The sequence below is a fragment of the Budorcas taxicolor genome, chromosome 15, assembly GCF_023091745.1.
Source record: "Budorcas taxicolor isolate Tak-1 chromosome 15, Takin1.1, whole genome shotgun sequence".
Classification (NCBI taxonomy): Eukaryota; Metazoa; Chordata; class Mammalia; order Artiodactyla; family Bovidae; genus Budorcas; species Budorcas taxicolor.
In genome coordinates, this window is record NC_068924.1 from 4954536 (window position 1) to 4981195 (window position 26660).

General features: G+C 36.9%; 1 protein-coding gene across 1 annotated transcript in view; it reads right to left on the bottom strand.

Annotated features, from left to right (window-relative positions):
• The window catches only part of DYNC2H1 (dynein cytoplasmic 2 heavy chain 1), a 376760-nt gene extending 354765 nt beyond the window's left edge, over positions 1 to 21995 (bottom strand). The window contains exons 1-12 of the mRNA XM_052652274.1: positions 21801 to 21995; positions 16840 to 17010; positions 16286 to 16421; positions 10131 to 10249; positions 8735 to 8879; positions 7760 to 7992; positions 5366 to 5500; positions 5148 to 5261; positions 4918 to 5029; positions 4468 to 4592; positions 3286 to 3461; positions 143 to 338 (exon numbers count right to left, since the gene is read on the bottom strand). Coding sequence (XP_052508234.1) covers positions 143 to 338; positions 3286 to 3461; positions 4468 to 4592; positions 4918 to 5029; positions 5148 to 5261; positions 5366 to 5500; positions 7760 to 7992; positions 8735 to 8879; positions 10131 to 10249; positions 16286 to 16421; positions 16840 to 17010; positions 21801 to 21995 — 1857 coding nt within the window. The remainder of the gene's footprint in view (positions 1 to 142; positions 339 to 3285; positions 3462 to 4467; positions 4593 to 4917; positions 5030 to 5147; positions 5262 to 5365; positions 5501 to 7759; positions 7993 to 8734; positions 8880 to 10130; positions 10250 to 16285; positions 16422 to 16839; positions 17011 to 21800) is intronic.
• Between the last annotated feature and the right edge of the window lie 4665 nt (positions 21996 to 26660).

The following is a 26660-nucleotide window of genomic DNA, read 5'->3' on the forward strand; positions in this document are numbered from 1 at the left end:
TCATATACAAACTATAACTTCATAAGACTTAATGGTGCTATTCTATTAGCCTAATAAAATCAAAAGCAGAAAACAAAGCCCTTAAAATATTCTAATGTAATAAACTCAGAATAGCCATGTTTTCAAAAATATCATTTCATACTTGTTTCAGAATAATTGCTTGCTTGCAGAATTTCTGTGCAATGTTTGCAACTTGCTGTATTTTGGCAGGAATAACAAAACCAAGTGCAGAAAGCTGACGAACTTCTCTCAGAAGAATCACCAACCGATCTGAATAATGCACTTTTAATGATCCATCATTAGGATCCAACTCCATAATTCGGCTATTAGCCTCAATACTACAAAACAAAATAAATAACTTTTTGAATTTCAAAATTTCATGTTCTCACCCTTTTGACTGATTAAAAACATAACAGTTTTTACAACTTTGCTGTAAAATTGTTGCTCTTTAGTCACTAAGTCTGCAGAAGGCACTGGCACCCCACTCCAGTACTCTTGCCTGGAAAATCCCATGGACAGAGGAGCCTGATGGGCTGCAGTCCATGGGGTTGTGAAGAGTCAGACACAACTGAGCAACTTCACTTTCACATTTCACTTTCATGCACTGGAGAAGGAAATGGCAACCCCCTCCAGTGTTCTTGCCTGGAGAATCCCAGGGAAAGGGGAGCCTGGCGGGCTGCCGTCTATGGGGTCGCAGAAAGTCGGACACGACTGAAGCAAATTAATAGCGGCAGTAGTCACTAAGTCATGTCCAACTCTTTTGCAACCCCATGAACTCTATATAGCCCAGGAGGCTCCACTGTCCATGAGATTTTCCAGGCAAAATTACTGAAGGAGGTTGCCATTTCCTTCTTCAGGGGATTTCCCCACCCAGGGATTGAACCCACATGTCCTGCATTGACAGGTGGGTTCTTTACCACTGAGCCACCAGGGAAGCCTAACAAACAAAATTAACTCAAGTAAAAAAACAGTTTTTAATTATTTTTCAAATTACATTTATTTCACATAACATTTCACGATTCAGATCTTGATAACAAACTGTAATATCCAAAATATACCATCATTTTAATATTTCAACCAAGCAATCTTTGAACTCAGAAAAGTCAATCTCTTAAAATTCAGCTAAAATTCAAAATAGACATCAAATCCATCATAATTTGATTCACTTTCTAAAATATATTTTAGATTTTTAGTCAGTCTATCTGATTCTTTAATACTTCTATTAAAGGATCAATAATAAAGAATATTAAAATATTAGGAGTTCAGTTCAGTTCACTCACTCAGTCGTGTCCGACTCTTTGTAACCCCATGAACTGCAGCACGCCAGGCCTCCCTGTCCATCACCAACTCCCAGAGTCCACCCAAACCCATGTCCATTGAGTCAGTGATGCCATCCAACCATCTCATCCTCTGTCATCCCATTCTCCACCTGCCCTCAATCTTTCCTAGCATCAGGGTCTTTTCAAAAGAGTCAGCTCTTCACATCAGGTGGCCAAAGTATCGGAGTTTCAGCTTCAACATCAGTCCTTCCAATGAACATAGAGATATTCAAATACTTTATCCCTCTACTCTTTGTTTCACTATGTAAAGACTGTTTTTTTTCTGATTCTTCTAAAGCCACAATAGCAAAATTTACATTGGGACACTCAAGTCTCCCAGGATTGTGAAAACACTGAGGTAAATTTAAAGTACTACCTTTTTATGATCCTTCTTTCAGGATCAGGTTTATATAATACTCTTTCTTTCAAATCACTTTCACAATTAGGAGAACTTGCAGGTCTTAGAAAGTAAGCTACTGAAAAGCAAAGAACTAATCTTTCAGTCTTCTTAATAACACATAAAACGAAGTATAATAAAAAGCAGATATTTTTAAATGGCTTAAAATAATAATTTAGCCCAAACTGTCCAAACGTCCCAGGTGATGCAGCTGTAAAGAATCCACCTGCCAATGCAGGAGACAGAAGAGATGCAGGTTCAATCCCGGCGTTGGAAAGATCGCATGGAGAAGGATATGGCAACCCTACTCCAGTAGTCTTGCCTGGAAAATTCCACGGACAGAGGAGCCTGGTGGGCTACAGTCCGTGGGGTCTCAGAGTTGGACATGATTGAGTGACTGAGCACACACACAAAAACTGTCCTACAAGAACACAAAGCCTCTCAGAAAATTTTAACAGTGACACTTTTTGCCTTTATTTGAAACTAATATTCAAAGTTAGTTTCTACATTCCAGCATATATTGAAATATGTTCCAAAACACACTTATTGCTATGTGACAATGATGGGTTTACCAAAAAAAAACAAAGTGAGAGTTTGGAGTTTCATCACCAAATAAGAAACACATAGGTTGAACAAAGTTAAACACGGTTTTTTATTGCAGATCTCAACGCTTTTGATACACTATCTTACACAGCAGATCTCCACCAGAGCTGTAGTGATAAACGTACAAATACTCCAAAACCAAATGACCAAAGAACTCTTTGGGTGAAGGGGGCAAGGTAGAACCACCTCTCATATTTTAGGTTCAGGGTAGAAAAGGAAAGAATTAAAAGGCATAAAGTTATAATCATTATGCTTTAGCACCTTTAGTTCTTTAATTCTTCTTCCAAAGCCAAAATGCAAGATAAAAGAAAAAAAAATCATTCATTCAGTTTAGGAAGCTACCACTTTGGCCTAATTGTTTGTTACAGCAGTATAGGTGAAACAAACAGAATTTCATATTATGCCAAAGTTAGTTTTAAAAAGTACCAAGTTTCTGAAAATGAAAACGTGGCAAGTTTTTAAAACTACGGACAATAACACACTAGGGAAAGTTGACCTGAACAAAGAAACAATGGTGTTTTTTAGGCCATCCATTTTAGATACCCATTAGAATAATAAGGTCAACCAATTAAATTACATTCAATATAGCCTAATAAATATTTATAAACCCTTACTATATTAGACACCAAAAAGAAACATTCTTCATCTCAAGGAGCTTAGAAAAATGAAATTTTCATTTACAGTGTCTGTGTGGGGGATATATAATATTAATATAAAAAGGTAGAAAAACATTCATATGCCAATAACAAAAGACCACGGAGCACGCCAAGCCTAATTTCAAATTAAGAATCTGCTGTTCTGGGGAACAGATAATAGAAGCAAAGGAAACGGGGTTAAAGTTTCCAACTTCAATGACTTAAAAGTTGATCATCAAAAACTAACCAAACAGAAAACAATCTTGTCACTTAATAATATGAGAAAAAAGATTCTTATGTAGATTTCACTGTGTAGTATACTTATACTTACCACAAACCAGATTTGGAATCAGACAAACCAGACTGAATATCCCTGGACCAATCATCAAATTGTTCTTGTTCATATAGTTTAAACTGGTCTAAGAGATCTTCAGCACTTCGATGGAAAGATCGAAACCCTGACAAGTCAGATAAAAGAGCTTCTGCAATCTTGATAGTATCATCCACCTTAAAAAGCCAAATTACAAGAATATTTATTATTTAAATTCCAAAAAAATTAGCATAAAATCAGCACCCTTCTCTGGTCTGTGATACAGAAACTATTTTCCCATTTATCCATAAACAGTAAAATAGAAGATTTTCCAGTGACTTTAAGAATATCACCTGCTACTGTGCTTCTGAATTACACCACCTCAGAATAGCAAAACACAGACGATAACACATACAAGGCATAATTTGAAGGGTACGATAAAGGAAATTTAGAGGAAACTCTAAGAACTCAACAATAGTCACAAATATGTTATGTAGTACTTTAAGCTCTTTATTAAATGCTCTGGTTAAGAGCTCAAACAATAATTAGGCCAATGTGGATGCCAATTAAAGAAGAATGCCTTTCCTCCACAACTATACAAAGAACAATGTAGCATTTTGGAAAGCTGACTGACAAAATTAAGCAGAGTATTAGAGAAAAAACATCAAAATATAAACTTGAGTAAGTAGAATTCTCAAATATGCTAGCCTTTATAATACTATTACTAATAATAATAATTCGCTTGTTCTTAATCATATAACCAACAAATATTTATTACATGAGTCAAATGCAAGATATTGTACCACACACGAATTAGAAAACATATAAGATTCTTAGATCAACTTTGAAAATATTAAAATAATAGTCCTTTAAATCTATAAATTGCTGACACTACCTTAAGCAATACTATAATTACCTTTCTCTATTTCTTTAACTTCCTTTCCACCTAGGATGATTTATTTATATAAACATACTTATATACTTTGCACCTACCAGGATCCTGTAAATATACACTTCAAATAATTTTAAAATCCTTTGAAAATTATCAATTTTTCATTTTTTTCAGTTTCTCAGAATTCTAATTATCACACGAAATTAGATGGAAATATTTTCTTAATGTTTTCACTACAGTTCTAGATTGCCTTTACATTAATTTAGCACATTTCACAACTTGTGTCCTTCAACTTTTATTTAAGTAAATACCTTCAGTTCCAGCTGGCGAACCCAAACTATATTATTGACAACTTCAGAAAGGTTTTTGCCAGCAAGTGGTCCCGATGCATCACCAGGAATCCCACGGCATCGATTTTCAAAATCTAATCGAAAATCTGTAAACATTTAAATCATATAAATGATTACATACATTCAGCAAAGTTTTCCAAAATGACTTCTATGTACCAAACACTATGTCAAATATTGTGTATAGAAAAATAGTAATAGTTGGTCATCCTCAGGGACCTCATCATGTATCAAGTGAGAGAAAGGAAATAACCAGCTAATTCTAAAAGCCTGTCATCTATTACAGAAACAATAAATTAATCTTCAACATATAGATGTCATAAAAAATCTTAATCAAAAATGGTATAAAACAACAGGAAAGTAATCTACAAAAATAATTTTCAAGCAAACACTATAATCTCTGATAACTTTTACCTTTAACTGAGTCCATAAGTCTTGCCAATAAAGTTTCTCTTTCTAGCATCAATTCTTTGCTTATGGTTGGACGCTTCACCAGCTCTTTATATTTCAGAAATGCTTGAAGAAGCTAATATAAAACAAAATAAGTATATGTTCATCCCAAATGAATCAACTAGGTAAAAATATGCATATCTCCTCAAATAGCTTAAGAGAAATGTTAAAAATTAATTATTTCAATATTTTACCTGTTGTGGACTGTCCTGAATTTCTGAAATATAGTTTTTCAATTTTCCTGCTATTTTTTGTTCTGCAGGTGCAATAATTTTTTCATACTGAGACACTGCAGCTTTCCATAAAGGCTAAAAAAATAACAATACAGTTAGACTTTAATATTTTCAAAATTTGCCTTTAAAAAGAACAACACAAATAGGAAATTATGCAAACAAACATATATATACTCAACCTCAGTATATGGATTATATTGCACAGGATTCAGGCCAGCAAAAGGTTCAAATACTCGAGCCAGGCATATGATTTTCTCATCACTGGCAGGTGAAAAATAGAGAAGTTTCTCATGAATTGTTCTAATAGCCAAGACCTAAAACATAAAATATTAAAACAAGAAATTTACTCATATCAATAAATCAACACAAATAATCCAAAAGCTAAAGTTATTGGGCAAGAATTTCTTTAACCTCGGTTTCTTGAAATGAAAAATAAAACTGAAACTATAAACTTGATAATTACTACTCATCAATACTCAAAGTGATGCTCAAAGACACACTGTACTATCAATCAGTGTGTTCAAATCTAGTGAATACATATAAAATCTAAATATTTTTTAACTGATTTTAATACTTATTTTAAGTAAAGTTTTAGTCTCTCCTCCTCACTATAGCAAACCTTCTGATTTTCATTAGTCTGCATTAAATTTGCTCTTCTAATAAAGAAACAATCTGCTAACAACTCCATTATAAATAACTTACAAACAGTTAGAAAACATTTCATTTTTATTTAAATTTTCTACCAACCATCAAAAGGAATTAAAAGGCTAAGTAAAAATGCTATAACCTTTCATTTGTGTTGAAATTATCAGCACAAATTCACGATTTATTTTTCTCTTCATAAAAACAAAAATACTGATTTAACAATGCTGTCTACTGAGGAAGCCTAAAAGCATTGATAGTTAAATGTTTACTACTTCATCAACCAGACTGTTGTCACTAAACTCTATTTTCCTCTAACAAGACCTTCGGAGAAATGACTAATTCCACATACAACATGGAAAATGTAGAAGATGGGTCGGTACATTTTGAGAGGTCTGAATGTAAAAAAGTTACCAAAGAAATACTGGCTTCATATCAAAATGACAGAGACACAACTTAAAGGGGTATTCTTTGTACAAAGTGGGACAAATTGAGTATAGTAATAATAACTACAATAGTAAATACAACAGGTTGAAATATAAAAAAAAATCATAGGTTCATGATATATTTTAAAAATCACTGACTGCCTATGAAACCTACTATGATACTTACTATGCATTGTTCTAAAAAGTGATAAACGAAAAAAGTAATTGTCTATATTGCCATTCCTATACAAACTATATTTCAGGCACCTAAAAAACTGATAAAAAAGTTCTTCCATCATCACTAATAAATGCAGAAAGAACAGAATTGAAACACCATCTCACAATCAATCATTAAGAAAAAGTTGGGGAACAGCATTTTAACAGATAAATCAGATTAATCGTACATGAACCCACAGATCAAACTTAACTCATGAAAAGCGGGAAAACCAGACACTACTTGCCTCCTGTAATGTATGAGAACTACATGCTACTGCCTACGAAGCAACTTGGTTCAAGTAAACTAACATTTAGCAACTAAAAATATTTCTGAGACAATCACTAAACTTGTATATTGATTACATAAATAATGATATTAAGAAATTTTTCTCATTTTGTTGGGTGTGATATTGATATTATGATTACCTTTTAAGAGTAAAAGTACAAGATTTCATGGATTGGCTTTAAAAATATTTCAGCAAAAAAAAAAAGGAAGGCAGGGAGGACAAAGATGGAACAAGAACTGAAGGACGCCAGTGGCCACTGAAACTGACATTCATTATACCATGCTGCTTTTATGTATGCTTGAAGTTCCTCATAAGAGGTTAAAAACAACAGCAGCAGGAATTCCCTGTCAGCCCAGTGGTTAGGATTCAGCACTTTCACTGCCTGGGCCTGAGTTCAGTCCCTGGTCTAAGATCCTCCAAGCCACATAGCACAGGCAGGAAAAAATGAAATAAACTACCAAAACAACAACAACAAAAAATCCCCAAAGGACAATGATTCCCTTAAGCACAAAGGGAAAAAGTCAGCTCTGCAATCTTTGCCTGCCTCTTCAAGTTAAGTATGTAAGTTCTATACTGAAACTCTGATTTACATAAATGAAGCAGCTATTTCAAATATTACCACTGAATACTCCCTAAAATACTGTCTCTGCTTGCAAAATAATTTCAATAGCCAAGAGAAACTCTGAAAGCTTCCATACATAGACGAGTGGGTTATCTTTTTTATAACAAAGAACAACAAAATAGAAGTTCATGACTTAAAAACTGAACAGCCACACACCAAAGAAAAAGGAAGGATGTGGACACCACCACTCAGCACCCACTGGGCACCTGATGCTGTGTCACACAGCCACACAAATCATCTCACGTGAACGTGAGCTCTCCTTCTCTCCCGAGAGTTTAAAGAATTTCCATCCGATGTGTAGTTCTTCATGATTATAAAATGCATTCTCAAACAAGTGAGAACCTACTTCACACTTAAAAACAAAGACCCAAATGAAGATACCTCTTCAAGGCGTTTGCCAAGCTTGTCAAGTGTTTCAGGAAAATATTTTTCATTTCTCCACGGGTGAGGAACATAGCGCTGCCACACCTGACCTGTCAGATGACTACAGGCAGTCACCCACTGTTCACAAACTGAAATACCAGCTTTCATATTTTCCTTCACAAGGTAATAAGGATCTTCCCAGAGGTTCAACGTTCCCAACTTCTTCTGAACAAATCTTCCAAATGAGCCACCTAATAAGGTGCAAAACGAATGTTTAATGAACATATCTTTTTAGCAAATAACTATGGAATACATGCTTTTTACTAAATTAAAATGATATATAAATTAACAAGTCAACAATCTATGAAATACCACATCCACACCTTTAGACAAGCACTGTTAATAACAAATATTTTTTAAAACACACACACACACATGTATTTATATATTTGCATCTTTCATTATATCATGTATATCTTTGAAGCGCAGAAATATACACAGAATTTTTTAAAGGCCTCAGTCTCACAGTATGGATATGACACTACATAATCAGTTCTCAACTGCTATTTGTTTCTACTCTCATTTTACAAACAATGCTGTAATAAATGTCCTTTTATGTACTTGTCTGATAGCTCCTTAGGATAATAATGAGAAAGATATATTCTAAGTCAAAACTTATATTTTTTTATTGACAGATAATCCAATATACATTAAACTTTTCAGTTGGTTAAAAATAAAGTCTAAACTAATACATGCATTTTTCACATACATAAAAAAATCTGTTAATTTGATTATCAAAGAAATTGACACTATGATTTAAATTAACTATGTACCAATATCTACTTAAATAATCCTATATAATTTGCTCTAAGAGTTACTTTAAGCAACAATGACTCTATTAAGGAGCATTTCAGGGAAGGACTTAGAGGGAAAAATAGAAAATAAAATAAGGCAAGCTTCCAAAATTTCAAAAGTGTATTTCTTTACTAGTACCTATAATATCTAAGAGATGTAACATTCGTGATTCAGGATAAGGATCATGTTCTGTTTGTCTCCACACATCATCTACAACATCCCGAGTTGTCTCCACCAAGTCAACCACTTCCAATAAGGACAGACCATCCAAGTTATAAAATTCCTAAAACCGAAATGCATTCATTTTTAAACATAATCATATTTGCACCGAGGGCAATATTAAAACATTGCCAGAAGTGCTACAATTCTAATATCTGCCATTATTTTCTCCTCTTCTTCTATCAGATGCTATATAACTTCTTTATGCAAATACCCTATCTGATCCTTCACAAACATAAATTTCATAAAAGCAAGAAGAAAAAGTAAGAATTGCATAAACCCTATAAACTTATTTTTACCCTTGGCCTACTTTCCTCTAAATTTGGATCCATGTCTTTTATTTATCCAATAGAGTGTTTATTTAACACTATTTATACACTACCTTTTTCACTTCATTTATTCTTATTCATTCATTTCCTGGGCTGCACAATGTTACCGATAGTTCAAATCTAGTACATGGTATATTATTCTAAATTTCATCACTGCCACAGAAAAAGTTTTAAACCACTTCAAACACTTCATTCAAATGGCAATAATGAAATAATACTTAGAATGAATTAAAAAATTACTAAATATTTTGAAAAGAATAGATTTTTGTAAAACAAAATGGTCACTTATTTAACCTCTCCATAGATATATCAAGGAATAATCAATAAATAATAATCAAATAATAATCAATAATCTAATAAAGTATCAAACTAAGACTTTTTATATTTCAGATTCCTCCAAACTGCTAATATGAAAAAAGTGAACAATTTTCCAAAAGAACATATTATCTCCACATGGACAAACCTCTTAATATTGGCCTCATTTTTTTCTATATACCTGCATAAAAGTAATTTTATATATATATATATATTCTTTTTTACTTTACAATACTGTATTGGTTTTGCCATACATTGACATGAATCCACCACAGGTGTACATGAGTTCCCAACCCTGAATCCCCCCTCCCACCTCCCTCCCCATATCATCTCTCTGGGTCATCCCAGTGCACCAGCCCCAAGCATCCTGTAACCTGTATCGAACCTTTAGAAAGATGGTAATGATAACCCTGTATATGAGACAGCAAAAGTAATTATATGTTTGCAAAAAATACTTTCTAGTGATTAGAATTTAACTTTTCAGAAGTTTGGACTTCTAAGTTGTACTCATTTTAATAACATATCTTAAGTAAACTCTGCTACATCTGAAGAATATATTTTGTCCAAAGCCATCAAATAATGATTTTAAAACAGAGATAAAGCTAATAAAAAATTGAATGCTACAGTATTTCTATCAAAACCTGATATATAACTATATATGAATCACATACTCTTGCAATTGTTTCAAATAATTCTTTAAAATAACTGGCTCTTTCTTTGGTAATCTGTTTACTTCCACGATGAGCTTGTTCTATCCAAAACTGGAACTCATCACTTGGTGTAAGAATACCTGAAAAGTGAAAGGGAAAAATAAGAAATATCAACTATTATCATGGTTATCATTTTGAAGTGTAAAGAAAAAATGAAATACTATATTTTGTATACCAGGAACTAATATATTATTATAAGTCAATTATAACTTCAAAATATCACAAACAAATAAACTAATAGAAAAAGAGATTAGACTGTTGGTTACCAGAGGTGGGGAATGAGGAGAGGGGGAAGTGGATGAAGCTGCTCAAAAGGTACAAACTACTAGTTGTAAGATTAAATAAGTACTAAAGATATAATGTACAATATTGTAAATAGTGCTGCTTTATGTTATATGTGAAAGTTCTAAAAAGAATATATCCTAAGGTTTCTTATCATAAGGGAAACTCTTTGTTTAACTTTGTATCTACAACATAATGGATGTTCACTAAACTTACTGTGACAACCATTTCATGCTGCATGCAAGTCAAATTATTATATTATATACCTGAAACTTCCATAATGCTACATGTCAATTATCCCAAAAAAAATAGGAAAAAGAAGGAAACAATTAAAAATGAAAAGCCAGAAAGTAATTGGCTTCATTTGCTGATTTCGCACATTTCTGTATTATTCACGAAGTACAGAAAATGAATTTTACAATTTCTATGAACAAAAACGAACAACAAAACAACCCCTAAGCAATTAACAAAATGGCAATCAGTACACACTTATCAATAAGTACTTTAAAAATGACTGAATGGATATGAAAACAAAACCCATATATATGTTGCCTCCTGGAGACTTGCTTTGGATCTAAAGTCACACTGAGACTGAAAGGGGATGGGAAAAGGTATTCAAAGTAAATAGAAATCAAGAAAACAACACATGTCAAATAAAAAAAATAAAGACTGTCACAAATGACAAAGGACATTACATAATGATTAGTGATCAATCCAAGAAGATATAACACAATGTAAGTATATATCCAACCAACTTAGGAACGTCTAATACATAAAGCAAATATTAAGACATAAAGGGAAAACCTGACAATAATAAATTCATAGTAGGGAACTTAAACCTCCCACTTACATCAATGGACATATTATTCAGACAGAAAATGAATAAAGAAACAGTGGCCTTAAACAACACATTAGACCAAATAAACTTATAGATATATATATAGGACATTATACCCACAAGCAGCAAAATATACATTTATTTCAAATATATATGGTACATTCTCTAGGACAAATCCCATGCTAGGCCACAAAAACAAGACTCAGCAAATTTTAAAACCTGAAATCAGATCAAGCATCTTTTCTGACTACAATGCTCCAAGACAAGTAATCAACTAGCAGGGAAAATATTGCAAAAAAACAAAAACATCACAAACAAGTAGAAGCTAAACAACATGCTACAAACAATGAATCATAGCAAAAAAAATTTTTAAATACCTGAAGAAAAATGAAAATAAAAACACAACAATCTAAAATCTACATGATGGAGCAAAAGCAGTTCTAAGAGGGAAGTTTATAGTGATACAGCCTATTCCACAAAACAAGAAAAATCTCAAACAACCTAACTTTACACCTAAAGTAACTAGAAAAAAAGAATAAATAAAGCCAAAAGTTAGCAGAAGGAAAGAAGTCATAAAGATCAAAGCAGAAATAAATGAAACAGGAACTAAAAAGTAATAGAAAGATCAATGAAACTAAGAGCTGGTTCTTTAAAAAAATATAAACATCATTGATAAACTTTGCCAGACTCATCAAGAAAAAAGGACAGAGGGCCAAAATCAATAAAATCAGAAACAAAAAAGGAACTGACACTGCAAAAATTCCAAGAGTCATAAGATATTATTAAGAACAATTATACACCAATAAAATGGACAGCCTAGAAGAAAAGGACAAATTCCTAGAAATGTACAATTTCCCAAGAATGAATCAGGAAGAAATAGAAAAATATGAGAACAACTACCAGTAATGAAACTGAATTAGTAAAAAACAGCTCCCAAGTACTGCAGTCCAGGACTAGATGGCTTCACACATCACATGGTTTGGTGAAGTCTACCAAATATTGCAGAGAAAAGTTAACACCTATCATTCTCAAATTATTCCAAAACACTACAGAGGAAGGCATCCTTCCATACTCAATTTCCAGGGCCAGCATCTCCCTAAAATCAAAACCAGACAAAGAATCACAAAAAAGGAAAATTAAAGATCAGTATCACAATAAATATGAGTACAAAAATCCTCAACAAAATATGAGCATACCAAACTCAACAATACATTAAAAGGACCATACACCAGTCAAGTGGGATTTATCCTAGAGATGTGGATGATTCAATATCCAAAAATCAATCAATGTGATACCACATTAACAAACTGAAGAATAAAAATCACAAGATCACCTCAATAAATACAGAAAAACTTTTGACAAAAGTAAGAGTCCATTTTTGATTAAAAACTCTCAACAACAAAGTGGGGTATAGAGGGAACATAATCAAGGTCATATGTGATAAGCCCACAGCTAACATCATACTTAAGGGTGAAAAGCTGAAAGCATCTCCTCTAATATCAGAAAAGACAAGGATGGCCACTCTCATCCACTTTTATTCAACATAGTATTGGAAGTCCTAGCCACAGCAATCAGACAAGAAAAAGAAAAGGAATGCAAATTGGAAAGAAAGAAGCTCAAATGTCACTGTTTGCACATGATACTATACATAGGAAATCCTCACAATGCCACAAAAGAAAAAAAAATTAGATCTCATCAATGAATCTGGTAAAACCACAAGATACTGGCAACACCACGGACTGTAGCCTGCCAGGCTCCTCCATGGAATTCTCCAGGCAGGAATACTGGAGTCAGTAGCCATTCCCTTCTCCAAGGGATCTTCCTGACCCAGAGATCAAACCCAGGTCTCCTACACTGCAGGCAGATTCTTTATAGTCTGAGCCACTAGGGAAACCCAGTAAGGTGGGGAAGGGGGGTTAATATTCATAATAAACAAAAAATTCATATAATTCTATATCAAAAAATAACATTGCTTTGTTATTAAAACTTTTTTAAATAGCCAGAGGATCTGAATAAACATTTTTCCAAAGAAAAGAAGCAGATGGCCAACAGGCACATGAAAAATGGAAGGGAAAGTAGAGCAGCCATTATGGAAAACAGCATGGAGAGTGCTCAAAAAATTAAAACTAGAACTATCATATGATCCAGCAATTACACTTCTGGGCATTTATATGAAAAAAGCAAAAACACTAATTAAAAAAGATATATGTTCTCCTATGTTCACTGCAGCAGTATTTACAATATCCAAGATACAGAAGCAAGCTACATGCCCATAAACAGATGAATAGAAAAAGATGATGTAGTACATATATACAATGGAATATTATTACTTAGTCATAAAAGAGAACAAAATCTTGCCATTTGTGATAACATGTATATGCCTAGATGGCATTATGCTAAGTAAGTCAGGCAGTGAAAGACAAATACTGAATAATCTCACTTATATGTGGAACCTAAGAAACAAAACAAATGAACAATAAAACAAAAGCAGAGTTATAAAGAGTTGGTGCCACCAGCTCATGGCCAGAGTGAGGCACAAGCTATAGGGCCACCATGTGCTTACCAGTGCCCACCTGCCATGCCTGGCTTCAACTACAAGTTCCTGGAGAAACCTAAGCTTTGTAGCCGTCAGTTACAAAATAAATGAGTCACTGGTATCAAATGTACCCTGTAGGGAATATAGTTAAGAAATATGCAATATCTTTCCATGGTAACATATTATAACTACACTCATCATAGTGACTTGAATGAAGGTGGTTAAAAGGTACAAATTTCAAAAGATAAATTAGTAGGGATGCAATGTTGTTGTTGTGGTTCAGTCACTCAGTCATGTCTGTTTGCAAACTCATGGACTACAGTCCTCAGGATCCTCTGTCCATGAGGTTCTCCTGGCAAGAATACAGAAGTGAAGTCGCTCAATTGTGTCCAACTCTTTGTGACCCTGTGGACTGTAGCCCACCAGGCTCCTGCATCCATGGGATTCTCCAGGCAAGAATACTGGAGTGGATTGCCATTTCCTTTTCCAGGGGATCTTCCTGACCCAGGGATCGAACCCAGGACTCCTGCATTACAGGCAGATGCTTTAACCTCTGAGCCACCAGGGAATCCCGATAGAATACAGAAGTGGGTTACTATTTCATTCTCCAAGATATGTTCCCAGACCAGGGATAGAACCCATGTCTCCTGCACTGGCAGGTAGATTCTATACCAATGAGCCACCAAGGAAGCTATAACATGATAAATATTAAACAGCACTGATATGTTATACATGAAAGAGATAAGATAGCAAGTAAATCCTAAGAGTTCTCATCACAAGAAAGATTTTTTCCTATTCCTTTAATTTTGTATCCATTTGAGGTGATGGATATTCACTAAACTTATGTGATAATCATTGTTTGATGTATTTTATGTCAAATCGTTATACTATACACCTTAAACTTTTACACTGCTGTATGTCAATCGTATCTCAATAAAACTGGAAGAAAAAATAAAACAGTTTTAAAACAGTTTTAATTAAATTAAAACAGTTTTCTTTCAAATTTGCACTTAAGTTTCCTAATGAAATGGACAATCTCTAGACGCTTAATCACGTGCTGGAAATAAATTCACTAATCTTTCTGGTTGTATGAGATTCTGAAAGGATTTAGAAAGGATTTATTTTACTATTCAAGCAAAGTATAAAACTACATCTAATATTTTAAAACAATGATTTCTGTATGTCATGAATTTCATCTTAATTGTTCTTAGGAAATAATTTATCTATGGCCACAAAATTATAATCAGCTTCAGAAAAAAATAATTTTAAAATAACAGTCACTGGTTTATTATCTTTGCAAATATACAATTAGTATCAATCCTCATTACTCACAGATTCTGTATTTATGAAGTCACCTACTCATTAACATTTATATGTATCCAAAGTCACTACTCTCAGAGCACTCATGGTCATTTGCAGACACACAGAGCTGTGAGAAATTTTAGTTGCCCAACACCTATGTTTCCAGCTAAGGTTGCTTGGACTGCAAGGAGATCCAACCAGTCCATTCTGAAGGAGATCAGCCCTGGGTGTTCTCTGGAAAGAATGATGCTGAAGCTGAAACTCCAGTACTTTGGCCACCTCATGTGAAGAGCTGACTCACTGGAAAGTGTCTGATGCTGGGAGGGATTGGGGGCAGGAGGAGAAGGGGACAGAGGATGAGATGGCTGGATGGCATCACTGACTCGATGGACGTGAGTCTGAGTGAACTCCGGGAGTTGGTGATGGACAGGGAGGCCTGGCGTGCTGCGACTCATGGGGTCGCAAAGAGTCGGACACGACTGAGCGACTGAACTGAACTGAAGGTTGAACAAAGCAACACTGCTTGTCTTTTTTCTATCTCCTACTGTAAATAAATGTGTTTTTCATAGTCTATGTAGTGTCATGGTTTCACATTTTGTGCTTTTTGTTGGTGGTTTTGCTATTTAAATCGACCCCGAGCACAACAGTGCTGTCTCCTGTCCCGAGCACTAGAGCACTGTGATGCGCCTTAAAGAGAACGCGCTTCTGTTAGATGAACTTCATACAGGCATGAGTTACGGTGCTGTTACCCACGAGCTCAATGATAATTCATCAACAATATACATTAGATAATGTGTCTAAAAAACACACCTAAAATAAGTTGTATGTTGAGCAGCTGGTGAAAATGTTATGACCAGAGGCTCACAGGGTCCTAGGCACAATGTTTCAGTATTTGCTAACTCAGTGTTCACAGTGACCTAATAAAACAGAACTACTGAAAACAATGAGAATCAACCATATTATTTCCATAAACTGCACATTAAAAAAGATTACACTTCCCCCTTCTCCATATCCATACATAAATCTATACATTTAAAATCAGCTCAAGCTCAGAGACGATCCAAAGGTGCAAAGAAATATTTGAAAAAGTATATTAATTTACTATGTACTAATAAGGCAACGGTTTTGACTTTCTTTGATAAAATTATGGCTAAATACCTCGTGTGTCATCTTCCTTAAATTTCAGTTTTGATAAGTTAGTATCTGATCTTCGTAGAACTACACCCAAACCAGCTTCTAGTTCACTCAAAAGGTTCTGAAGTTTGGGATCAAAGTTTCTGCTCCATTCCTGATCCTAAATAAAATCAGACAAGAGCACATGATGATCAATATCTTGCCAAACAGGCTTCCTAAAACCTTGTCAAAAACTAAGTCCAAATATACCAGTTTCACTCAAAGCCTGGCACTACCTCCATCTCTTAAGAGAGGGATAAAAGTCCTTTCAACAGTTAAAACTTTATAAAGGTCATTTACGATCACAATTTAAGAATGGACGTAGATTGCATTTTACATCTTTTTCCAATTTCTCTATTTGTCAACAAAGCTTACATTATTTTTTTAATTAAAAAGAAAAAATATTTTAATTTATAAACTAAAATACCAACATTACCAATAAATAAAATAATAAATATTTATATTTGTGTGTATGAAAGCATTTATCCAAAGACTTAGGCTAAAATCAACAATCATACAAGCTACTTTAATTTACTCACCTTTAGTAACATTGGTGCAAATACTTGCCGAACAGCTTGGTAAAGGGAATTAATAGGTGATTCTAACATAGATGAAACAAGAATATTATTATGTAGATTTTGATCAGTAATTACTTCGGGTCGCAGCTTGAAAAACACCAGCACTTTATCTTTTGTGTCAGCAAAATCAATCTAAAGTGATAAACAAATGATTTTTAATGTTATTTTCATAAAGTTAATATTTGAAAATATTATCCTAAAATGTTGTATCTATCATTTTATCCCTTGGTAGAAGTATACTTCAGAAATAATTATAGTATATTATAATCAGTCTGTCTTTGCTCTGTAAGAAAACCTGGGTTTGAAAATTGTATCCCCACTTATAGGTGATTGTATCATAAAGCTACTTTGGTAATTGATAAGTGATTATTAACAAAAGCACTACAAAAATATTGTTGACATACACTGCGAACTACTCCACTCCAGCCAGATTCATTAATACTACAAATCAAAGCTGTGTGCCCCAGGTACGTACTGGTGAGTAGTATAATTTTCCACCCTATTCCAGAAACTCCATAACAAGGACGTGTATTACCCTCTTGCGTGCATACTAAGTCACTTCAGTCATGTCCAACTCTTTGGGACCCTATGAACTGCAACCTGCCAGGTTCCTCTACCCATGCAATTCTCCAGGCAAGAATACTAGAGTGGGTTGCCATGCCCTCCTCCAGGGCATCTTCCTGACCCGGGATCTAATCCACATCTCTCATGTCTCCTGCACTGGCAGGTGGGTTCTTTACCACTAATGCCACCTGGGAAGCCCAACTACCCTCTTACCCAAAACTAAGTTGTATATAAACAGACAACCTAAAAACCAAAAAAAAAAAAAAAAAAAAAACACAGGTTGTCTGTCGCCTAAAATCATCTTTACTTGAACCAATGTTTTTTGCATAAAGTATTTGAGCATCAAACTCTATTACTCAATTGTCATAAACCTAGATTATTTAAAATTAAAACTGTCTGAGCTAAACTGGAATTCACTAACCCAATCATGCTTAAAATAGGCCAGTTCACAGCAACTAGTTCATTAGCTGTAAACTATACTGCCCAAAAGAAGTTTTTGCATTATACACATATTCACAAAATTGTTCTCATTTCTTTTTCCAGGAAGAGAAGTCTATGTTGTTAAAAAAAAAAAAATTCGAACAAGTTCACTGCTGTGTGTGAAGAAACACACTAAAGATGAGTGAGCTTCTGTGCTACTTTTATCCTAATCATTGTATCTGTTTAGCCACTAGGAAGGACCAGTCATTTACTTGGCATTACTGCTTTTCTCAAACTCTCATTTCCACCCATTAGAGTTCTATATAGTATGATCATTTTATTCCCATTACAAGCAAGTGAGAACTGCAGACTGCAGATAAGTAATTTGAAAAATTCATTTCTTAGTAATTAAATAGACCATACACTTGAACTTTTCTACTTCCACCTATGTGAAGAAAGAATATTCAAAAAATACATTTTTAATATCATACTTTGAAAACAGTAACTATGTCACTGGCCAAGGTGCTGTGGGGCATCAGGACAATGAGCTTTGCCTTAACCAAAGTCAGAGTTAAAGCAAAAGGTAAGGTGGCTACAGCTGTTCATCCTTCCCTGAGTAAAGAATCAGCACTCCTAGCCTAATCTTCCAGTTTCCCTATCATCAGCAACTGCTATCTACTCTTAACTTACTCTAATCTGATAATTACTAAGGTATACATTGGGCTTTCTAGGTGATGCTAATGTTAAAGAACCTGATTGCTAACGCAGGAAACATAAAAGATGTGATCGATCCCTGGGTCAGGAAGATCCCCTGGAGACGGAAATGGCAACCCACTCCAGTATTCTTGCCTGGAGAATCCCATGGACCAAGGAGCCTGGAGGCTACTGTCCATAGTGTCAATGGACATGACTGAAGCACTTAGCATGCAAGCAAGGTATAATTTCTTTTCTGAGGTTGCAAAATGTCTCTATCACCTTCTGGGATCCATCAGGGATCAGCAGACTACAACCTTCTGCCTGTTTTGTACAGTTCACAAGCTCAAAATTATTTCTACATTAAAAAAAAATCAAAAGAATAATATTTCAAGATATGAAATTCAAGCTTCAGTGTCCATAAATGAAGCTGAATGCAGTCACACTCAGTCATTCACATATTGTCTAGGTTGCTTTCTCACGGCAATGGCCAAGTTGTGACAGAGACCTTACAATCTACCCAAGCCCAAAATATTTGTTATCTGGCCCATTATAGGAAAAAAAAAAAAAAGTGCCAGTTTCTATCCTACAGCATAAACCAGATCACATCTCTCTTGCTTAAAACTACCAACAACTTGGTATTTCAACCTAAATGGTGTATAAGATCCGAAATGCTCAGTCCATATTTTAAACTTCCACTCTTTGGTTATTCATTAAACTTCAGCAGTGACTGCATTTTTTTTTTCCCAGCCCCCTGAAACCAAGATGAGATCCAGCTCAAGTCATGTTGGAATCTTTGCAACCCCATGGACTATAGCCCTCCAGGCTCCTCTGTCCATGGAGATTCTCTGGGCAAGGATACTAGAGTGGGTTGCCATGCCCTCCTCCAGGGGATCTTCTCAACCCAGGGACTGAACCCAGGTCTCCAGCATTGGGGGCAGATTCTTTATCCTCTGAGCCACCAGGGAAGCCCCTCCCTAAATCTGCCTACAACTAATTCACCATTCAAATCTCATTTCAAAGGGCTCCAATCCAAACAGGCATTCCCTCCTTCCCTATTTTAATGTAGTTCCTCACCCCACCCCAATCACTACTTTAAGATTACTCTATTTTTACTGGCAGCACTTATCAATACCTAAAATTATGTTACATTACATATCTGTGTGGATGAAGTGAAGTGAAGTGAAAGTCGCTCAGTCGTGTCCGACTCTTTGCAACCCCATGGACTTGCCCATGGAATTCTCCAGGGCAGAATACTGGAGTGGGTAGCCTTTCCCTTCTCCAGGGATCTTCCCAACCCAGCAATCGAACCCCGGTCTCTCATATTGCAGGCGGATTCTTTACCAGCTGAAGGGAAGCCCCATCTGTGTGGATGTGTTTAACCTATTTTTGTCCATTTGAATGTTACTCCTTGAAGATAAACTGACATATTCATGGCTTTATCCCTAGCACCCAGGACAATGCCAGACCATAGTGGGTGAATTAATATTTGTTAATTTGTTAAATCATGCTGACTCTCAGACATCTAAAGTACAACTTAAGATATAGAAAAACATTTTCAAATATGACTAAGTATCTGTACTGTGATGTATGACTGTATATAAAATACACTGTTGGGCTCTACTAGCTTGAGTATTTAAGTAAAAAAGTTATAGACTCAATTTTCATTACCCAACCCAAGATATATTTTTTACAAATCCAAACCCCTCATCTTGTTTTCCCATTACACTCTAACTTTCAGATCCTAAAGGAAATCAGTCCTGAATATTCATTGGAAGGACTGATGCTGAAGCTGAAACTCCCAACACTTTGGCCACCTGATGCGAAGAACTAACTCACTGGAAAAGACCCTGATGTAGGGAAAGATTGAAGGCAGGAGAAGCAGGGGACGACAGAGGATGAGTTGGTTAGATGGCATCACCAACTGGATGGACATGAGTTTGAGCAGGCTCCAGGAGTTGGTGATAGACAAGCAAGCCTGGCATGCTGCAGTCCATGGGGTCGCAAATGGTCGGACACGACTGAGTGACTGAAATGAACTGAAACTTTCAGAGGCATTTACAGCAGTGTGCTTGATTTTATCATTTGTTGAGTATATGTCATTCTAGATCATCCAGAGTGAAGCTCCAGAAGGCAGAAGCAGGGGGTCTTATTGTGAATTATATAATACTAACTTATCGGAGCAGGCCTCCTGGTGGCTCAGACAGTAAAGAATCTGCCTGCAATGCACAGGTTTGATTCCTGGGTTGGGAAGATCCCCTGGAGAAGGGAATGGCAGCCCCTTCCAGTATTCCTGCCTGGAGAATTCCATGCACAGAGAAGCCTGGTGGACTACAGTTGTCAACTATGATTATCCATGCTTTTTACATCTTTGTAAACTTACTAAACCAAGGAAAGTGCCTTATATATAGTGAGTTGGAAATACAGTGATTACAGAATAGAACTGAGTCAAATCCAAGACTAAAGATTCATAACAGGGTGAATAATCCAATCATCCTACAAAAATGCATTCAATGTTTGCTGTGTATCAAATACTCTGCTAGACCTAGGGATATGGATGAACACCAGAGGAAGAGGTTTAAAAATATGACTATGATTTGTTAACTTTCATCCATTTACTGAGCCCCTTTAACATGTGAGGCAATTGTTTTTCTACATTACTCTGAGTGCCTATGTGTGTTTATCTGCTGGTTGCAGACACACCCATTTCTTAAACAATCCTGCCAGAAGCAGCAGCAATGAAATAAATATTAATGTCAATACATCACATGTTGTACAACAAAAAAGAATTTAAACTATCTTATCATTTCGTAAAAGACTTTAATTCCTAACTATTCTTTCCCTCGAGTACATTTAAACTCAGAATATATATATATATATATATATATATAAAGATACACTAGAATTTGCCCCCAAAGAACCTGAAAAGGGAGAAAGAAAAAAAAAGTTTAAATAAGATAAATTTAGTGTTTTTAGTTATAACGTAAATGTAGTATTAAAAAAAAAAAAAAACTAGACAGACTGTAATTGTTCTCTGCTGGTGAGCGGACTGGGAGCTTCCTCCGGCCAGGCGGGATGCAAGCTTGGAAACGAAGTGAAGCGAGGGGCCCGCGCAGCTCGTCCGGAAGGGATAGCCACGGGCCCTGGAGGAGGACCCAAGCCAGGAGGCTCCCAGGGACCCGGCATCCGTCCGGCTGAGCCCGGGACAGAAAGGCAGGCCGGGGCGGGCGTGCAGGCAGGCATACCACGTTGGAGAAGGCGATGCCGGAGTCGGATCGCTGCACTCTGAGGAGCATCTGGTTCCCGTCGTCCAGAAAGTTGTTGATTTCGGGGCCGTTGCCCAGAAGCCCGTGGTCCCAGGATTCCGACACCAGCCCGAAGTAGTTCCGAGTAGTGGCGAAAATGAAGAGCTTCCGCACGTCCCCGGGCACGCCAGCCATGACTCCGGAGAGGAGGACCGGGCAGGGTGGGCAGCAAGAGCGAACGACGGAGAAAGCAGGCGGATGAACGAGAAGAGAGGCGCGGACAGCCCCAGCCGCTAGCTCGCCCGCGGCCTGCGGGGCTTCGCCGTTGCCAGGGGCAGTCGCTATGGCGACGGCGCACACGTCCCTGCGTGGCGGCATTACCGCCTCGGGCACGCGCACGCCAAGCTCACGGGCCGATCGACCACCTCGGCGCTCCTTAGCTGCTCGCCGCCGTCATCGATTGCGGGGGATTAGGGCAAGTGTGGGTCAGGTGGGGAAGTCCGCATTTAGTGCTTTCTGCTGACTTCTTGCAGTGGTAACCCACGCCTGTAATCTTGCCTGGAAAATCCCATGGACGGAGGAGCCTGGCAGGCTGCAGTCCATGGGGTCGCTAAGAGTCGGCCACGACTGAGCAACTTCACTTTCCCTTTTCACTTTCATGCATTAGAGAAGGAAATGGCAACCCACTCCAGTGTTCTTGCCTGGAGAATCCCAGGGACGGGGGAGCCTGGTGGGCTGCTATCTATGGGGTCGCACAGAGTCGGACACGACTGAAGCGACGCAGCAGCAGCAGCAGCAGCAGCAGCTGACTTCTTACGACGCATTACTAGGAGACATGGAACTAGTCTTCAAGAGCAACAGGATGGCGTGGATTTAGGAAGGCTGAAGGAGTTCTAGGGCTCCCTTTTCCCCAGCACTCATTAGCAAACCATTCTGTCAGCATCAAGTTCCACATCTGTAAACTGGGGAAATATTATCTAGGTTGTAGTGAGGATTTTAACAATATTATTTAAACATCGCTTTTTGCCAAATTCAGACTTAAATTGAAGAAAGTAGGGAAAACCAGTAGACCATTCAGGTCTGACCTAAATCAAATCCCTTATGATTATACAGTGGAAGTGAGAAATAGATTTATGGGACTAGATCTGATAGATAGAGTGCCTGATGAACTATGGACAGAGGTTCCTAACATTGTACAGGAGACAGGGATCAAGACTACCCTCATGTAAAAGAAAGGCGAAAAGCAAAATGGCTGTCTGAGGAGGCCTTACAAATAGCTGTGAAAAGAAGAGAAGCAAAAAGCCAAGGAGAAAAGGAAAGATATAAGCATCTGACAGCAGAGTGCCAAAAAATAGCAAGGAGAGATAAGAAAACGTTCCTCAGCGATCAATGCAAAGAAATAGAGGAAAACAACAAAATGGGAAAGACTAGAGATCTCTTCAAGAAAACTAGAGATACCAAGGGAACATTTCATGCAAAGATGAGCTCGATAAAGGACAGAAATACTATGGACCTAACAGAAGCAGAAGATATTAGGAAGAGGTGGCAAGAAGACACAGAAGAACTGGACAAAAAAGATCTTCACGACTCAGATAATCACGATGGTGTGACCACTCACCTAGAGCCAAACATCCTGGAATGTGAAGTCAAGTGGGCCTCAGAAAGCATCACTATGAACAAAGCTAGTGGACGTGATGGAATTCCGGTTGAGCTATTTCAAATCCTGAAAGATGATGCTGTGAAAGTGCTGCACTCGATATGCCAGCACATTTGGAAAACTCAGCAGTTGCCGCAGGACTGGAAAAGGTCAGTTTTCATTCCAATCTCAAAGAAAGGCAATGCCAAAGAATGCTCAAACTACCACACAGTTCCACTCATCTCACACTATAGGACAGTAATGCTCAAAATTCTCCAAGCCAGGTTTTAGCAGTACATGACCCGTGAACTTTGAGATGTTCAAGCTGGTTTTAGAAAAGGCAGAGGAAGCAGAGGTCAAATTGCCAACATCCGCTGGATCATGGGAAAAGCAAGAGAGTTCCAGAAAAACATCTATTTCTGCTTTATTGACTATGTCAAAACCTTTGACTGTGTGGATCACAAGAAACTGTGGGAAATTCTGAAAGAAATGGGAATACCAGACTACCTGACCTGCCTATTGAGAAACCTATATGAGGTCAGGAAGCAACAGTTAGAACTGGTCATGGAACAACAGACTGGTTCCAAATAGGAAAAGGAGTACATCAGGGTTGTATATTGTCACCCTGGTTATTTAGCTTCTATGCAGAATACATCATGAGAAACGCTGGGCTGGAAGAAGCACAAGCTGGAATCAAGATTGCTGGGAGAAATATCAATAACTTCAGATGTGCAGATGACACCACCCTTATGGCAGAAAGTGAAGAGGAACTCAAAAGTCTCTTATGAAAGGGAAAGAGGAAAGTGAAAATGTTGGTTTAAAGCTCAACATTCAGAAAACTAAGATCATGGCATCTCGTCCCATCACTTCATGGGAAATAGATGGGGAAACAGTGGCTAACTTTATTTGATTGAATTCTGGGAAGGGAAACTAAAGAAACCTGAAGTTCTTTAAATTATAAAAGGAAATAAATTAGATTCTTACAAACAGTTTGAAATGTGGGAGAGAAGTCAATGAGGCAGGATGCTGGCAACTCCAAATAGGAACCCAGGGTGACTGGGTAGCCAAAAAGGCCTTTGAAACAAAAATGACTAATATGGATACAGAGATTCTTGCTCTGCGATGGGCATAATGACCCTTCCCAGGATCTTAAGGAAAGCTTCCATAACTCACAAATGCTTGGTCTAGATGAGTTATTTTGGTAGAAATGTATAAAATGTCTAAGTATCCTTGGCACTGTGAATTAAAATGAATGAAAAGACAATACATGTAGGGACATGAATATAGAAAGCTGTTGAGATCATGAGAATCTCATCCTCCCAGAAATATTTAAAATCTTGATGCCCTTTGGACTTCCGCAAGATATGAAATTTGAGTTTTCAATCCATTTTAAGCCAGATGTCAAAAAAAAAAAAATTTTAACCTAGATGTCCAGCTGATACGTAAACCCAATGAGGGTAAGGATGTTGTGTATCTTGTTCACGGCTGTTTACCCAGACTTAAGCCTAGAGTGGAAAACAAGACAATGTCCCTGGACTCAGGAAGCCTGAATAAAGAATAAAGAATCTCACAGATAGTAAGTTACGGAATGAAGATTTATTCCAAATCCTATTGACTCATTCTCCAGACACTCTATCACAATGGTAGACAGCAGGTTAGCCTCTAACGTCATGTCTCCCCTTTCACAGCTAAGAAGTACTTGCCATCCAGATGTGGCCATTAACTAATTCTCACAAATGAAATGTGGGCAGAAGTAATGTGTGCCACTTCCAAGGCAAAGTTTCAAAGAAGTAACTATACCTTTACCTTTTGCCAGCTGGATGGAGCTAACAAAGCAACAAGAAATGGCAGAACCATGAAAAAGTCAGAACCAGAGCTCCTGAGTCAGTGTGGAGTAGAGCCAGCAATTGTTAAGCAAGGAATAACATTTATTGTGTTTGAACCATTTTATATTATGTGGTGTGGGCCTATTTTTTAATAGCAATTGGACCCTGCCCTGGGTGTTCTTTGGAAGGAATGATGCTAAAGCTGAAACTCCAGTACTTTGGCCACCTCATGCAAAGAGTTGACTCATTGGAAAAGACTCTGATGCTGGGAGGGATTGGGGGCAGAAGGAGAAGGGGATGACAGAGGATGAGATGGCTGGATGGCATCACCGACTCAATGGATGTGAATTTGAGTGAACTCTGGGAGATGGTGATGGACAGGGAGGCCTGGCATGCTGCGATTCATGGGGTTGCAAAGAGTCGGACACGACTGAGCAACTGAACTGAACTGAACTGAAGAGCAGGGCTTCCCAGGTGCAGCTAATGGTAAAGAATCTGGCTGCCAATGCAGAAGGAATAAGAGATCATCCCTGGGTTGGGAAGAGCTCCTGGAGGAGGGCAGGGCAACGCACTCCAGCATTCTCACCTGGAAGATCCCATGGACTGAGGGCTACAGTCCAGTGTTGCAAAGACTCGGACACTCCTGAAGCGACTTAGCACACACACACAACCAAAGAGTAATTGATATCAGCCATAAGGGGTAGGAGGTGGGAGGGGGGTTCAGGATTGGGAACTCATGTACACCCGAGGCGGATTCATGTCAATGTATGGCAAAACCAATACAGTGTTGTAAAGCAAAATAAAGTAAAAATAAAAATTAAAAAAAAAATTAAATTAAATTTAAAAAGTTAGTGTGGAGCATTGATTTAGAAGTTAGCCAGCAGGTGACATTCAAACAGACAATGTGAACCAGAGATCAGGGGCCAAAATCTTTCTGAATGAAGGATTCCAATTTTTTAAAATATTTGCATTTCTCAAAACTGTTGGTCTCAGGACTTCTTTATACATTAAAAATTTATTGAGACCTTTAGAAAAAATTTGTTTCTGTGCATTATTTCTGTAAAAATTTACTATAGTAGTCATTCAAAGTGAGACAGATTATAAAATATGTATTTATTCATCCAATTAAAAATAATAAGCAGGACTTTCCCGGTGGTCCAGTGGTTAAGAATTCACCTTGCAAAGTAGGGGACACCGATTCAATCCCTGGTCAGGGAACTAATTTCCCATGTGCCCTGGGGCAACCAAGCTCAGACAGGGCAACTACTGAGCCTAAATGCTCTGGAGCCTGAAAGCCAAAACCAGAGAGAAGCCCTCAGAACTCAACAAAAGAGCTTGCATGCTGCAACTAGGATCTAATGCACCCAAATAAATAAATATTTTTTAATATAAAAGTAA